The sequence below is a fragment of the Pogoniulus pusillus genome, chromosome 39 (assembly GCF_015220805.1).
Source record: "Pogoniulus pusillus isolate bPogPus1 chromosome 39, bPogPus1.pri, whole genome shotgun sequence".
Lineage (NCBI taxonomy): Eukaryota > Metazoa > Chordata > Aves > Piciformes > Lybiidae > Pogoniulus > Pogoniulus pusillus.
The window spans coordinates 5,229,938-5,245,233 of NC_087302.1; the positions used below are offsets into that span (position 1 = coordinate 5,229,938).

At 53.8% G+C, this 15,296-nt stretch overlaps 1 protein-coding gene across 2 annotated transcripts in view; it reads right to left on the reverse strand.

The window, feature by feature from the left end:
* Positions 1 to 15,296, reverse strand: part of PLXNA2 (plexin A2) — a 238,189-nt gene that overhangs the window by 14,897 nt on the left and 207,996 nt on the right. For both annotated transcript variants that reach the window (XM_064173717.1, XM_064173716.1), the window contains exons 21-26: positions 14,049 to 14,191; positions 10,232 to 10,500; positions 4,350 to 4,416; positions 3,548 to 3,694; positions 2,820 to 2,979; positions 1,353 to 1,456 (exon numbers count right to left, since the gene is read on the reverse strand). In XM_064173717.1, coding sequence (XP_064029787.1) covers positions 1,353 to 1,456; positions 2,820 to 2,979; positions 3,548 to 3,694; positions 4,350 to 4,416; positions 10,232 to 10,500; positions 14,049 to 14,191 — 890 coding nt within the window. The remainder of the gene's footprint in view (positions 1 to 1,352; positions 1,457 to 2,819; positions 2,980 to 3,547; positions 3,695 to 4,349; positions 4,417 to 10,231; positions 10,501 to 14,048; positions 14,192 to 15,296) is intronic.

Consider the following 15,296-nt stretch of genomic DNA (forward strand, 5'->3'; position numbering starts at 1 on the left):
TCAGCAACAGAAGAAGGGAACACAGCCTCAAGCTGTGCCAGGGCAGGTTGAGGCTGGATGTGAGGAGGAAGTTGTTGGCAGAGAGAGTGATTGGCACTGGAATGGGCTGCCCAGGGAGGTGGTGGAGTGGCTGTGGCTGGAGGTGTTGCAGCCAAGCCTGGCTGGGGCACTTAGTGCCATGGTCTGGTTGGTTGGGCAGGGCTGGATGCTAGGTTGGGCTGGCTGAGCTTGGAGCTCTCTTCCAACCTGCTTGAGTCTATGATAACCACCAGACCATGTCCCAAGTGCCTCATCTACTTGTTTCTTTGAACACCTCCAGGGATGGGGACTCCACCACCCCTCTGGGCATCCTGTTCCAATCCCTGACCATTCTTCCAGTCAAGATTTCCTAATCTCCAGCCTAAACCTTCCCTGGTGCAACAGCGAGGGTGGTGAGATACTGGCACAGGTTGCCCAGGGAGGTTGTGGAGCACAGAAGCACAGATCTTTGATCACATTGGGTGCTTCTGTGCTCCACAACTTCCCCTGGAGATGTTCAGGGCCAGGTTGGATGAGTCCTTGAGCAACCTCTTCTAGTGGGAGGTGTCCCTGCCTATGGCAAGAGGTTGGAACTGGATAAGCTTTGAGGTCCCTTCCAACCTAAACCATTCCATAATTCTATGACTCCTTTCACTTGTTCCTTGGGAGAAGAGACCAAGCTCCATCTGGCTCCAGCCTCCTTTCAGAGAGCTGTAGAGAGTGAGAAGGTCTCCCCTCAGCCTCTTTTTCTCCAGGCTGAACAACCCACAGCAGTTCCCCAACCATCCCATGGGACAGCATTTGAAGTTTCTGCTCCATTTCCCTTCTTCATACCTTGCTCAAGAGTCAACACATACATGAGTATGACAAACCAGATGCTGCTACAGCCTGAGCTTTGCATCAGATCATCCAACCATGTGCTGTTTGCAAAGCCATGGAGGCAGGCACAGACTCCTCTCCCTTCCCTGCTGCACTCCAGGTTGGCTCAGACTCCCCATATGAAGACCCAAAGCCCCATGTGCCATCCCTGCCCTGGCCCTCCATCTCCAGCAGCAGCAGCTCAGCCCTCACCACCTCTCACTCCATCTCAGGAGCAGGTCTGGTGGGTTTAATTTAGCCAATTTACAACTCTGCTGCTATCTTTGAGAGCCCTTTCAAGGCTGCTTTGCCATCTAAACCTGTAAGCACCTCAGAGCCTTCTGCTTTATCGCACTGAAGCGACCTCCCTGCCTGGCTTGGACAACCAGACAGATACTTAAGCATTCACCTCCTGCCTTGCTGTCCTCCCCTGCTGGCAGCTCTCTGGGAACTGTCTGCTGGAGCTGCTCTCCTACCTGATAATGCATCAAGGTGTTCAAACGCTTCCAATCTCCTTCAATCTTGGTGGTGATGTCTTCATCCTGCAGGACCACGCGAGCGATCCGGCCCTGCCGCCACTCTGCAGGGGAAGCAGAGAACCAGGCAGAGGAGAGGGTCAGGGAGGGAAAAGGCACCAGTAGCTCCTACCCACTTCTGCACCAAGTATCTACTGCACAGATCACAGAGTCATAGAATGGGTTAGGTTGGAAGGGAGCTCAAAGCTCAGCCAGTTCCAAGCTGCTCAAAGCTCAGCCAGTTCCAACCCCGCTGTGCCATAGGCAGGGACACCTCCCACTAGAACAGGTTGCTCAAGGCCTCATCCAACCTGCAGATCAGCCTGCAGCAAAGCCTGCAGCACATCTCCCAGGGAGAGGACCCCAGAGCAAGCTGAATTCCCAGCAGAATAAAGGAAGCTTCAGGATTTGGGGGTCTTAGTGGATGGGAGGTTGAGCATGAGCCAGCAATGAGCTCAGCAGTGTGCAATGTGGCCAGCAGGGCCAATGCCATCCTGGGGTGGATTAGAAGGGCTGTGGTTAGTAGGTTGAAAGAGGTTCTCCTGCCCCTCTACTCTGCCCTGCTGAGGCCACATCTGGAGTACTGTGTCCAGTTCTGGGCCCCCCAGTTCAAGAGAGACATAGAACTGCTTGAGAGAGTCCAGCACAGAGCCACAGAGATGCTGAAGGGAATGGAACAGCTCTGTTAGGAGGAGAGCCTGAGGGAGCTGGGGCTGGGAGCTTGGAGAGGAGACTGAGAGGTGACCTCAGCAATGGTTATCAATGTGTGCAGGTGAGTGGCAGGGGCTGCAGCCAGGCTGTGCTGGGGGATGCCAATGCCAGCACAAGGGGCAGTGGTGGAAGCTGAGGCAGAGGATGTTCCAGGGAAACATCAGGAGGAATTTTTTCCCTGTGAGGATGACAGAGCCTGGCACAGGCTGCCCAGGGGGGTTGTGGAGCCTCTCTCTCTGTAGATATTCAAATACCATCTGGATGTGTTCCTGTGTGATCTGCTCCAGGACATCCTGCTCTGGCAGGGGTTTGGACTGGCTGAGCTTTGGAGGTCTCTTCCAGCCCCTGACATTCTGTGAGTCTGTGAATGATTTCAGGAATCAGTGAGGCTCCATCCCTGGAGACATTCAAGATCAGACTTGATGTGCCTCTGGGCAGCCTGCTCTAGTTGGAGGTGTCCCTGCTGACTGCAGGGGGATTGGACAAGGTGTTGAGAGTCCCTTCCAATCTGAAGCTACCTGTGAATTTGCTCTATGATCAGTGGACAATTAGCTGACCCCACAGAGCTCCAGTGCTGCCCAGCAGGAGCAGTGTCCACACCTCCCAGGGGCAAACACACCTTCAGTGGTGTGCAGCCTGAGATCCACTCTTCAAGCCCTGCAAAACCCACCAAGAATCACAGATCCTCCCCCTTCCAGGAGGCAGGGAAGCTCCTACCCAAGTCCATGTCAACAGCTCTTGGTCTTTGGGAGTAAGGGACGTTTTTGTATACTGCATCCAGGATCTTCTCCTTGACTTGGGTGATGGTGTCACAGTTCAGCACCTTCACAGGGATCTCTGGGCTGTTCTCGTTGTCTGGGTTCACACAGTTTAGGATCTGGAAGGGAAGGAACAATTCATCATGGTGTAAAGGGCTTCTGATCAGCATCCAGGAGCACTGTACCCACATGTGTCACAGCAACCCCTTCTGATCAGCCTCCCTCCCTGCAACCCCTTCTGATAAGCCTCCCTCCTGCAACCCCTTCTGATAAGCCTCCCTCCCTGCAACCCCTTCTGATAAGCCTCCCTCCCTGCAGCCCCTTCTGATAAGCCTCCCTCCCTGCAACCCCTTCTGATAAGCCTCCCTCCCTGCAACCCCTTCTGATAAACCTCCCTCCCTGCAACCCTCATCACATCACTGCTCTTGCATCTACTGTGCCTTTGTCAGGTCAGGAGTCCTGGATGTCCACTTTCATGTGGTAGAGGGAGGAGCTAAACCCTAAAAAGTTGAGCTCAGGTTATTTGTGCCTGCAAATCTGGAACCCACCTGACTCGGGCATGGTTCTGCCAGCTTGAGGTTTTACTGCACCAGCAACACTGCTTCAGGGTAGTGCTCAGCTCAGCTCATGGCCAGCTGGGGAGGGACAGAAGGGGCTTCAGTGGCAGCTTCTGCCAGGATCACTCACCAGAGTCTTGTACTCAATCTGCTGCCTGATGAGCTTGTCCTCACTGAGGGAGTACCGAGCCTCTCCCGTGATGGCATCGATCGGACCCTTCTCCATCTGCTGCTTGATGGCACAGTAGAGCATGAAGAGAGGCTCTCCAGCACACTCCTGCACAACGAGACAGACAGCCAGACTGACACACAGGTGGAGGTGCATCTCCTCCAGGGCCACTGGCCTGCACACAAGCAATCATTCTGCACATGGTTCACTCTGCCAGGGGCACAGCCCCATGGACTCCCTCTTTACAGCAGCCAGGCTCAGCCCCAAGCAGCTCCTGGAGAGGACAGCCAAGGCCCAGAGCTCCCTGGCTCCATGGGTTTGTTGTCTTTGGCTTGGTAACTCTCTCCTGCATCCATATGGCTCCAAGAAACCAGGAATTTGAGATCTTGATCCCATGAAACAAATTCCGTGGGGCTTCCAAAACCACAAATGCAAATGTGGGAGCTCAGGAAGTGAGAATTACTCCTAAGTACTGGAGAGGAGCAGCAGCAGCTCCAGGACAGGAGGCTTACACCTCTGGAGATCTGAGGGTTGAAGGAGGCTAAGCAGGAGGCTGTAACAGCTTGACTCGACCTATTAAGCAGCAGCCCCAGGTGGAGGCATCTCCAAGTAGATTCCAACCCCCACCCCTGCTTTGTTACTACATCTTCTGACTTGGAGATCGACTGAAGAGTTTCAAGCCCAGGTTCACCCCGGGGGGATGCCTGGTGGGTGAGAGAGCAAAGTGTCAGCAGGGGCTCAGCTCCATCCCATCCCTCCTTACCTTGAGGAACTTGTGGAGGAGGAAGGCAAACCAATTCGTCAGCATCTTCTCAGCCACTGACTCGGTCCTAGGGAAGCCAGCAGGACATGGGGGGTCACAGACAGACCCAAACCACACATCAGAGCTCTCAAATCTCTCCCTGGGTGGCACTACCCAGCTGAACTCCGGCACAGTTCTGAATCAAGCTGTGGCCTTGGAGCTAGCAGCAGGACGTGGCCAGTGCTGTGTCCTCCCCTCCCCAGCACCAGCCGAGAGCTGAGAGCAGCTTCCCCAGCTGACAGCCCTGATGGGGCTGGTGACAGGGAGCTGGTGACAGGGAGCTGGTGACACTCAGCTCCTCGCACGTGGTGCAGATTACAGCCCGGCAGGGTAAATGACTGGGATTTGCAGCAGCCCCTGGCAATCAGGGACAGCAGAGTGACAATGGCAGAGAAATTGCAGCTTTCTCCCCAGCCCCACCCAGAGTCCTCTCCCCACACTGTGCCCGAGATTATCTCTGATTTAAACACAAAGGCTCCTAATGAGAGTTTACAATGCAGGCTCCGGAGGAACAGGAGATTGTCCTTAAAGCACCACGATCCCTTTTTCCTGGGAAGGGGACAGGATGGTGGTGCTGGGGGCAGGGTGTCACAAGCTCACACTTGAGCCCTAACCACCTGGGAGTGGCAGGCAGGGCAAAGATGCTCTGCCAGCTGCAAGCATAGAAGCATAGAACGGTTTCAGTTGGAGAAGACCTCTGAGATCATCCAGTCCAAGCATGACCCTGAGCAGCCTGGCTCTGCACTGGCAGCCTGGCTCTGCACTGGCAGCCCTCCCCTGCTGCCACATGAGATACCAGCACCTGCTCCAAATTTCACCAAGGGAAGCAGGATGGATCCAGCACTCTACCCTCTGCAGCACACTTCCCTTTGGGACCATGTCCTGCTCTGCTTTCATCATAAGCTTGGAGCAGCCCCAATGGGTCTGGACATAGAAACACAAAATGGTTTAGAACCATAGAATGGTTGAGGTTGGAAGGGAGCTCAAAGCTCAGCCAGTTCCAACCCCCCTGTGCCATAGGCAGGGACATCTCCCACGAGAACAAGGTGCTCAAGGATACATCCAACCTGGTCCTCAACACCTCCAGGGAGGGTGGAGTGGCTGTGGCTGGAGGTGTTGAAGCCAAGCCTGGCTGGGGCACTTAGTGCCATGGTCTGGTTGGTTGGGCAGGGCTGGGTGCTAGGTTGGGCTGGCTGAGCTTGGAGGTCACAGGATCACACAGGCTCACAGGATATTAGGGGTTGGAAGGGACCCAAGGAGATCATCCAGTCCAACCCCCCTGCCAGAGCAGGACAATATCTAACACATCACAGAGGAACACATCCAGACAGGCCTTGAAAGTCTCCAGAGAAGGAGACTCCACAACCTCTCTGGGCAGCCTGTGCCAGTGCTCTGGGACCCTTCCAGTAAAGAAGTTCCTCCTTGTGTTGAGGCAGAACCTCTTTTGCTGCACCTTACACCCACCTTCCAATGTGCTTGATTCTATCATTCTATGACTCCACCACCTCCCTGGGCAGCCTGTTCCAACCCCTGACCACACTTGCAGTGAAGAAATTTTTCCCAGGCTCCAACCTAAACCTCTCCTGGCACAGATCCTGCAGACTGAGTCCAAAGAGGAGCCTCAGATCTCAGCAAACACAACCTGACAGCAGTCAGTAAAGAGACCTGGGGCGGGTGGGTGGGTAGGGGTGTGTGTGTGTGTTGGGGGGGGGTCACATTATCCATCATCTCTTCAGATTGCAACATCTGCCAGGAATCTGTGGAAATGTCTGCAGATCCCTAAGGAATTTCAGCCTGAATTGATTAACTGCCTAAAAATTCCTCCTTACAAACTGACACAGGCATTGTGCCCTGCTCTGAAACATTTCAGTCACCCAATTAAGGAGGAGAAGCAGCAGCAGCAGCACCCTGCCTGCCTGCTGGCCAGGGAGAGGCAGTGAATCAAACCAGAGAAGAGGTGAGCAGCTCAGCAAATGATCCCTTCAGGACTTCAGGGTGAATATTAATTGAATCAACAGCTTTGTTAATAGAATATTCAATGAAGAGCTGGCAGACCTCACCCCCAGCCCCCAGCGGGGAAGTGATGCTGTGTCCTGTCCCTGTTGGCTGCTTGCTTGCAGCCTGGCACTGGAAATGAAGTGAAACATAGAGTGACAGAGAAGTTGGGGCAAGTTGTGTGGGGAGAAGGGATCAGATACTCCTGGGCCTGGCTGTTTCCTTTCTTTAACAGCATCACAAGTTCAGCTGAATGGAACAGCAAAACCAAACAGCTCAGAGCATTGCTGTCAGCTCCCATTTCCCCTCGCCTTAGGGTCACAGAACTGTTCTGGTTGGAAAAGAACTCCAAGAGCATCCAGTCCAACATCAACCCAACACCACCAGGGCCACTAAACCACCTCCCCAAGTGCCATGGCCACAGGTTTCTTGAACTTCTGCAGGAATGGGAACTCCACCACCTCCCTGGGCAGCCTGTGCCAATCCCTGACCACTCTTACAGCAAAGAAATTCTTCATCTCCAACTTAAACCTCAGGTCACTTCCTCTTGCTCTGTCACCTGATACTAGGAAGAAAGGACCAATCCCACCTCAGTTTTTTTCATAGAATCAAGCAGGCTGGAAGAGAGCTCCAAGCTCAGCCAGCCCAACCTAGCACCCAGCCCTGCCCAACCAACCAGACCATGGCACTAAGTGCCCCAGCCAGGCTTGGCTTCAACACCTCCAGCCACAGCCACTCCACCACCTCCCTGGGCAGCCCATTCCAGTGCCAATCACTCTCTCTGACAACAACTTCCTCCTAACATCCAGCCTAGACCTGCCCTGGCACAGCTTGAGACTGTATCCCCTCATTCTGGTGCTGGCTGCCTGGCAGCAGAGCCCAACCCCACCTGGCTACAGCCTCCCTGCAGGCAGCTGCAGGCAGCAATGAGCTCTGCCCTGAGCCTCCTCTGCTGCAGGCTGCACCCCCCCAGCTCCCTCAGCCTCTCCTCACAGGGCTGTGCTCCAGGCCCCTCCCCACCTTGCTGCCCTTCTCTGGACATGTTCCATCAATATCTCCCCTGAATTGGGTGACCCAGAACTGGACACAGCACTCAAGGTTGCTCAAGGACTTGGAGGAACCCTCCCCACACCACATAACAAGGGCAAAGCCTGATGCAGAGATGACTTTGCAAGAGAGCCTAATGCCAGCAGCCAGCACTTTGGCTGCTCCTCTGACTTTGTGAGGCAGCAGGAATAAACTAGAGCTAAACAAAGAGCTGAGAGACCCCCATATAAATAAATATGGGCTTTATTAATTTTCCTCTGCTCTGCCTAGGTCTCTGAGCTGCTGTGTGCTGTGCTCTGTGCCAGGAACCAGAGCACTTAGTTGATTTAATGTCAACTTTCTTGCTGTCTCCCGTGAGGGATAGGCATGGGAAGACAGAGAAGGGAGGGAAAATGAGGAAGAAAGAGAGAAAGAACTGAGTGTCAATTATCAACCACTGCCACCAGAGAGCTCACAGACGTGCAAGAGAAAAAGAGCATCTCACTTTGGGGCTGATCATTCCTTAGCAAGTCAGAGCAAAACGTCCCAGCCTGGGCTGCTTTGTGCCCTCCCCGAAACCACTCAGGAGCCTGTGGGGCACAGGGTTGGGACAGGCTCCAGTTGGAGGTTTAGTAGGGCTTGAGGTGATATGGGGTGATGGTTTTAAGTGAAGAGAAAGGAGATTTAGGCTGAATCTAAGGAAGAACTTGTTTCCAGTGAGGGTGGTGAGACACTAGCATAGGTTACCCAGAAAGGTGGGGGATGCTCCATCCCTGGAGGCAATGCACACAAGCCACAGAATCATGGAACGGTTTGGGTTGGAATGGACCTTAAAGATCATCCAGTTCCACCCCTCCTGTCACGGGTAAGGGGCACCTCTCACTAGCCCAGGTTGCTCAAGACTTCATCTCACCTGCTCTTGAACAGCTCCAGGGAGGAAGGAAGCATCCACAACCTCCCTGAGCAACCTGTGCCACTGTCTCACCACTCTCACTATAAGGAACTTCTTCCCAATCTCCAGTCTAAATCTCCTCCAGCTTCAATCCATTCCCTCTCATCCTGGCACTCTCAGCCCCTGTAAAAAGTCCCTCTCCAGCTTTCTTTTAGCCTCCTTCAGTTACTGGAAGGCTGCTCTAAGGCCTCCTTCTCTCCTCCAGGCTGAAGAGTCCCAGCTCTCCCAACCTGTCCCCACAAGAGAGGAGCTTCAGCCCTCTGATCCTCTTTGTGGCCTTCTCTGGAAATGCTCCAGCAGCTCCATGTCCCTTTGGGTCCTGGCTGTGCTAGCACCAGATAGGTTGTGTCCAGCTGGCATCTCACTGGAGCAGGTGGATGAAGGCATGGGAAGAGTTTCACAGCTCTAGGAAAAATTCCTGGATTCCTCCAGCCATAATGAATATCCTTGACAGGAAATTGCTTTAAGTCTGGCTGTGTTTGTGGAGGCAATAACTCAGCTCAGCAAAGGAAGCTGTCTTCATTCCCCTGGTGGTTTGATGAGTGGCTGGGAAGGAGTCTTCTGCCACAGCCATCAATAATGCCTTTGCATGGTGCTCCAAAAAATACCTGGCTGGTGGGCAGAGCTGGGCCCCCTCCTCCTCACAGCACCCACCAAAGAGGTGGAGCCCTGGGCAGCACCCACAAAGTGGAGGTTGGTTGTCCTGTGCTGGAAGGATGTAGAGGATGGGATGCCAGCAGAAGGGGTCCAAGGCCTTTCCCTGGCAGCCTTTCCCTGCTGGCTCCAAGAGCATCTGATGGCATTGCCCATCTAAGAGGTACTTCACTAAGTCCTGAATGCTCTGCTCATCATGGTAACACCACAGCTCCTGGGACACAAAGACCCCAACTACTGTACAGACATGCAAGAAATGAGCCTCCTGCCCCTAACAGCCTGAATTCCACTAAGCTGAGTGGAAGAGCTGCACCTCTGCTCCTCCAGACCTTGCTGTATCCAGGCTGGTGCCTCCTCCTCCCTGTCTGGATGCACAGGGCACTGCTGGGTACCAGCAGTTGGTGGAGAGATGCAATTTTTGTGCCTTTCACCTCCCTGCCATGATGCTGCCCTGAGACAGCTCTGCTCAGGACCAGCAGCAGGAGCTGAACCCCTCTGCTGAACCTCTTGGGCATCTCTGTGCAGAAAGAGAAGCAGGAGCTGGGTCAGGGAGGAGGCAGCAGGCTGGCAGAGGTGACAGTGCTGGCATCATCACCTGCTGAGGGGAAGGCTGCTGGGGCAAGGCAGATTTTGAGTGAGAGAGACAGGCAGCAGAAGTAACAGCTCTCCTGGATCCAATTTAAGACCCTGTTCAGCCACCTGTGAAATCACAGAGTAGACTCAACCTGGTGTCCTGAAGACAGGCAAGGAAATGGATGTGCCATCCAAAATGCCCCAGGGAGAGCAAGCAGAGTCTTCCTTCCAACACCCCCAGCAAGCAGAGTCTTCCTTCCAACACCCCCAGCAAGCAGAGTCTTCCTTCCAGCACCCCCAGCAAGCAGAGTCTTCCTTCCAGCACCCCCAGCAAGCAGAGTCTTCCTTCCAGCACCCCCAGCAAGCAGAGTCTTCCTTCCAGCACCCCCAGCAAGCAGAGTCTTCCTTCCAGCACCCCCAGCAAGCAGAGTTTTCCTTCCAACACCCCCAGCAAGCAGAGTTTTCCTTCCAACACCCCCAGCAAGCAGAGTTTTCCTTTCAGCACCCCCAGCAAGCAGAGTTTTCCTTCCAACACCCCCATCCTGGTCCTACAGAGACCCCCAGGTGCCCCCAGCACCGCGGCCAAGCCAAGGCGTCGGGGACCGAACCGCCCCTGCCTGTCAGCCCTGGCCCCCTGCTTTACCTGCGCAGCAGCAGTTTGGGGTGGTTCTTGTTTTCCAGGTTCTTCTCGATGAGGTCTGAGAGGAGCTGCTTCAGCACATCAGTGGCATACTCCAGCTTGCCCTGCAGCCCTGTCATGATCAGCGAGGCCACGTTGCCGCGGTCGCGCATGGAGAAGCTGCGCTGCAGCTCCAGCGTTCGGATGAAGGTCAGCAGGAAGACTTTGTTGTTGAGCAGCTGAGCAAAGAGCTTCAAGGCCTTCTCCACACTCTGCTGCCCGTTCCCTTGGACCTGTTGGTGGGGAAGAGCAGGTCCATCAAGCCAGGCAAGAGTGTGAGACTGGAGCAGGGTGGGTTTGGCATGAACATTAAGGAAGATGCTTAGTGTGAGCGTGAGGAGGTGCTGGAATAGGTTGTGCAGAGAAGTTGTGGGCATTGAATCAGAGAATGGGTTAGGTTGGAAGGGGACCTCAAAGCTCAGCCAGTTCCAATCCCTGTGCCATAGGCAGGGACACCTCCCACTAGAACAAGTTGCTCAAGGCCTCATCTAAGCTGGACTTGAACACCTCCAGGGAGGTTGTGGAGCACAGAAGCACCCAACGTGATCTTTGATCACGTTGGGTGCTTCTGTGCTCCACAATCTCCCTGGGCAACCTGTGCCAGTCTCTCACCACCCTCAACCTGTGCCAGAGTCTCACCATCCTCAACCTATGCCAGAGTCTCACCATCCTCAACCTATGCCAGTGTCTCACCACCCTCAACCTGTGCCAGTCTCTCACCACCTTCACTGCAAACATCTTCTTCCTAACATCCACTTTCAGTCTCCCCTCTGCCAGTTCAAACCCATTCCTCCTCCTCCTCCTGTCATTACAAGACCTTCTCAATAGTCCCTCTCCAGCCCAGCACCTCAACATCTCTCTTGAATTGAGGAGCCCAGAACTGGACACAGCACTCCAGGGGTGACCTGAGCAGTGCTGAGCACAGGGGCAGAACAACCTCCCTTATCCTGCTGGCCACACTGCTCCTAAGCCAAGCCAGGATGCCCACTAGCTCTGCTGCCCACCTGGGCACACTGCTGCCTCCTCTTCAGCTCCTCTCTCCCAGCACCCCCCAGGTCCTCCCTCAGCTCTTCAGCCCTGAATCACTGCTCCGAGCTGCACTCTCTGCACGCCATAAAGCTGCTGATTTCAGCTTAACAGCCTTGCAAACAACACAGAAGTTTGCTTGTTCTGCACAAAAAAAGAGAAAAGAGTGACACTCTTGTAAGTAAATTAAACACTAATTTAGCCTATTGCTTTATTGTGGGTCAAGAGAAAAATGAATTGAGGCTTTTCAACCCAGTTGCAGCTCGAAGTAATTCATTCCAAAGCAAAAATGATGAACGACATCCAGCAACTCCTCACCAAACATCTTGGAGACTTATGTATTGGTTTTACCCACGTTATGTAATTAAGCAACTGTGTAATTGGCAACACATTTGTCACTTCTGCAGCTCTGCTGGGCTTTCTTTTTCCAGGAGCAAACCAAATAATGATACTAATAATACTAAAGTGTGCCTATTCGCTTGTAGGAGCAGCTTCTTTGGGGGTTGAAATGGCAAAGCATGGAATGGGTTGGATGGGAAAGGACTTTCAAGATCATCCAGTTGCAATCAGGGACATTTCCAGTATGCTAGTTTGAGGCTAGCTGGAATATTTTTGGTGAGAAATTAGATTCTAGGCTGTGAAAAGGAAGCAGTGATGTCTGCTTCACTCATAGGCTTGCTGAGATCCAGTTGTAAAGCCTCTATAGAATCATAGAATCAAGCAGGTTGTAAGAGAGCTCCAAGATCATCCAGCCCAACCTAGCACCCAGCCCTAGCCAGTCAACCAGACCATGGCACTAAGTGCCTCATCCAGGCTTTTCTTGAGGACCTCCAGGCACGGTGCCTCCACCACCTCCCTGGGCAGCCCATTCCAGTGCCAATCACTCTCTCTGCCAGGAACTTCCTCCTAACATCCAGCCTAGACCTGCCCTGGCACAGCTTCAGGCTGTGTCCCCTTCTTCTGGTGCTGGGTGCCTGGCAGCAGAGCCCAACCCCACCTGGCTACAGCCTCCCTGCAGGCAGCTGCAGGCAGCAATGAGCTCTGCCCTGAGCCTCCTCTGCTGCAGGCTGCACCCCCCCAGCTCCCTCAGCCTCTCCTCACAGGGCTGTGCTCCAGGCCCCTCCCCAGCCTTGCTGCCCTTCTCCAAACACCTTCCAGCACCTCAGCATCTCTCCTGAATTCAGGAGCCCAGCACTGGACACAGCACTCAAGCTGTGGCCTGAGCAGAGCTAAGTATCATAGAATCATAGAAGCAACCAGGTTGGAAGAGACCTCCAAGACCACCCAGTCCAACCTATCACCCAGCCCTGTCCAATCAATTAGGCCTGGGCACAAAGAAGCACTGCCCTGGTCCTGCTTTCAGCTTTTACTGGAGCAATGCCAGGCTCCAAGAAGGAGCATTGAGTCTGGTACCTCTGAGCATCCCAGATGGAGGAACAGCAGCCCCACATTTGTTTCTTGGCACTCTCACAGGTCAGCAGGACCCATCTGCAGGGGCATCTGAAGGACTCTTGCACACTATCACTTCTTCTGTCTCCTCAGGCAAAAATGTTATCCATACATTTACACCTACTGGTGGGAAAAGCAGGGAGATGGAAACGTTTGCTCCCTGCCAGGGGCAGAGTGGCCATGCCTGGGCACGGTGCTCGCCCTCCTGTGGACATGCCATGGAACAGCAGCAGCAGGAGGATGCTCCAAGGCAGGATTCTCCCAAGCTTACAACCTTCCCCTCTGCACCATAAAGTGGTTAAGGAGAACTTTAAAAGGACGCTGAGAACTTCTCAGGTGTGATTTGCTGCTGGCTTAGAGCAACAGGAAAACTCACAGAACTCTAGCAAGAGCTGGTGTGGATCTAAGCTGCTTCAGGGTTTCACTCTGGCTCCCCTGAGGGCTCAGGGAAACTTGGAAGGGTTGGATCACATCCTGTGGTGGGAAGGCTGGGAGAGCTGGGTTTGTTCAGCCTTGAGAAGAGAAGGCTTAAGGGAGACCTTATCACCATGGACCAGGACATAAAGGGTGGCTCCCAGAGAATGAAGACTCCCTTTTCACAAGGAGTCCCATGGGAAATACAAGAGGTGTTGGGGACAAGTTCACAGATCACAGGATATTAGGGGTAGGAAGGGACCCAAGGAGATCATTGAGTCCAACCCCCTCTGCCAGAGCAGGGCCACACAGGAACACATCCAGACAGGCCTGGAAAGGCTCCAGAGAAGGAGACTCCACAACCTCTCTGGGCAGCCTGTGCCAGGGCTCTGGGAGCCTTCCAGGCAAGAAGTTGCCTCTTGTGTTGAGCTGCAACCTCCTGTGCTGCAGCTTCCATCCATTGCTGCTTGTCCTATCCCAAGGAGCACTGAGCAGAGCCTGTCCCCCCTCCTGACCCCCAGCCCTCAGAGAGTTACAGACATTGACTAAATCCCCTCTCAGTCTTCTCCAGACTAAACAGCCCCAGGTCCCTCTGCCTCTCCTCATCAGACAGTGTTCCAGTCCCCTCATCATCCTTGTAGCTCTCCACTGGACCCTCTCCAGTGGAGATTCCTGCTGGAATCCAGAAGAAAATTTGTCTCCCTGAGAACAGTCAGAGATTGGAATCATCTCCCTGGGGAAGCAGTGGAGTCCCCTACACTGGATGTGTTTAAGGCTCAGCTTGTCAGGGTGCTGAGCCAGCTCATTTCAACTCCACCATCACCTAGAAAGCTTGGCTGAGATGGTCCTTGGGGTCTCTCCCAAGCTGGCATTCTGGGATTCTGTTGCTTACCTCCAGCTCCCTCAGCACAGGGTGGTCCTCGATGCCAGGGAACAGCACTCTCATGGCATACGTCCGATAGTCCAGGTAGGGGATCCCGGAGCGATCCAGGTCGCTGGTCAGCTCGTTGATGTCTGTCTGCAGCTCTGCAAAAGCTGGTCAGGGAGAACACAAGGAGAGAGCATGAAGCACCTGATGGCATCAACTTACTCCAGGGGAGGCTTAGGCTGGCCATTAGGAAGAACATCTACACCAGAAACAGTCAACAAAGACTGGAACATGTGCCCAGGGCAGTGGTTGAAGGGGTTTAAAAGCCACCTAGATGAGGTATTGAAGGATGTGGTGCAGCAGTGGCCCTGCCAGAGTTAGATAATGGTTGGACTTGATGATCTTAGTGTGCTTTTCCAAGCACAGTGTGAGATTCTGTGTGAGAGAGAAAGGTGAGCTCTGGGAGCTGAGGCTTCCGAGAGGGCAGGCTGCCTGCTCTCCTCGGGGCAACCAAAAATGGGCCAGCTCAGGAAAGTGATTCAGAGGAGACCTCGCTGTGTAACTCAGACAGACAACCCCCCCCAGCCTTGGAGACTGTGTCAGCAGCTGAGAGCAGGAGAGCACAGGCTGCACAGAGCAGATGCTGAGAACAAAAGCTGCCATGAATTTGTATGCAGCTCACAGCGGTGTGCACACACCTACGGCACCTCTAAAGGCTGCAGATCAAAATGAGGATCTATTTTCATAACTTGGTGCCTCCCATATTTTCCTTTCTTCTCCTCCTCCTCTATCTGCAGTCACCAAAAGAATCCAGCTTGGTGCGGATCAAACCCAAGCAGGAGCTGCCTGCTGCAGGGGTCAGCAAGGAATTTATTCCTCCTCTTGTAGCAACACCAGAGGGTTACCCAGCTCTGCCTGTGCTCCTCTGTGCATCCTCCCAGGTGTGGAAAGGTCTCTGCATCCCACCTGGCTGTGTCTATGTTAAAGCTGTGGTGTCCCCTGGTTAGATCCCACTTTTTCCTCCATGCTTTCAGTGCCACCCTCTTAAAACCAGCTGAAGAGATGCAGTGCAACTCTCCCTCTACACACAGTCACACCGTGAAACGTGCAGCTGTTTGTTTTACTTTGAGCTCCTAAGGCTCCCTTCCAGCTGGAAGGACAAAGAAACAACAGCAGCATCCTCACAGAATCACAGTCACAGCAGGGTAGGGGTAGGAAGGGATCTCTGGAGATCATCCAGTCCTGTCCCCTTGCTAAAGCAGGGTGCCCAGG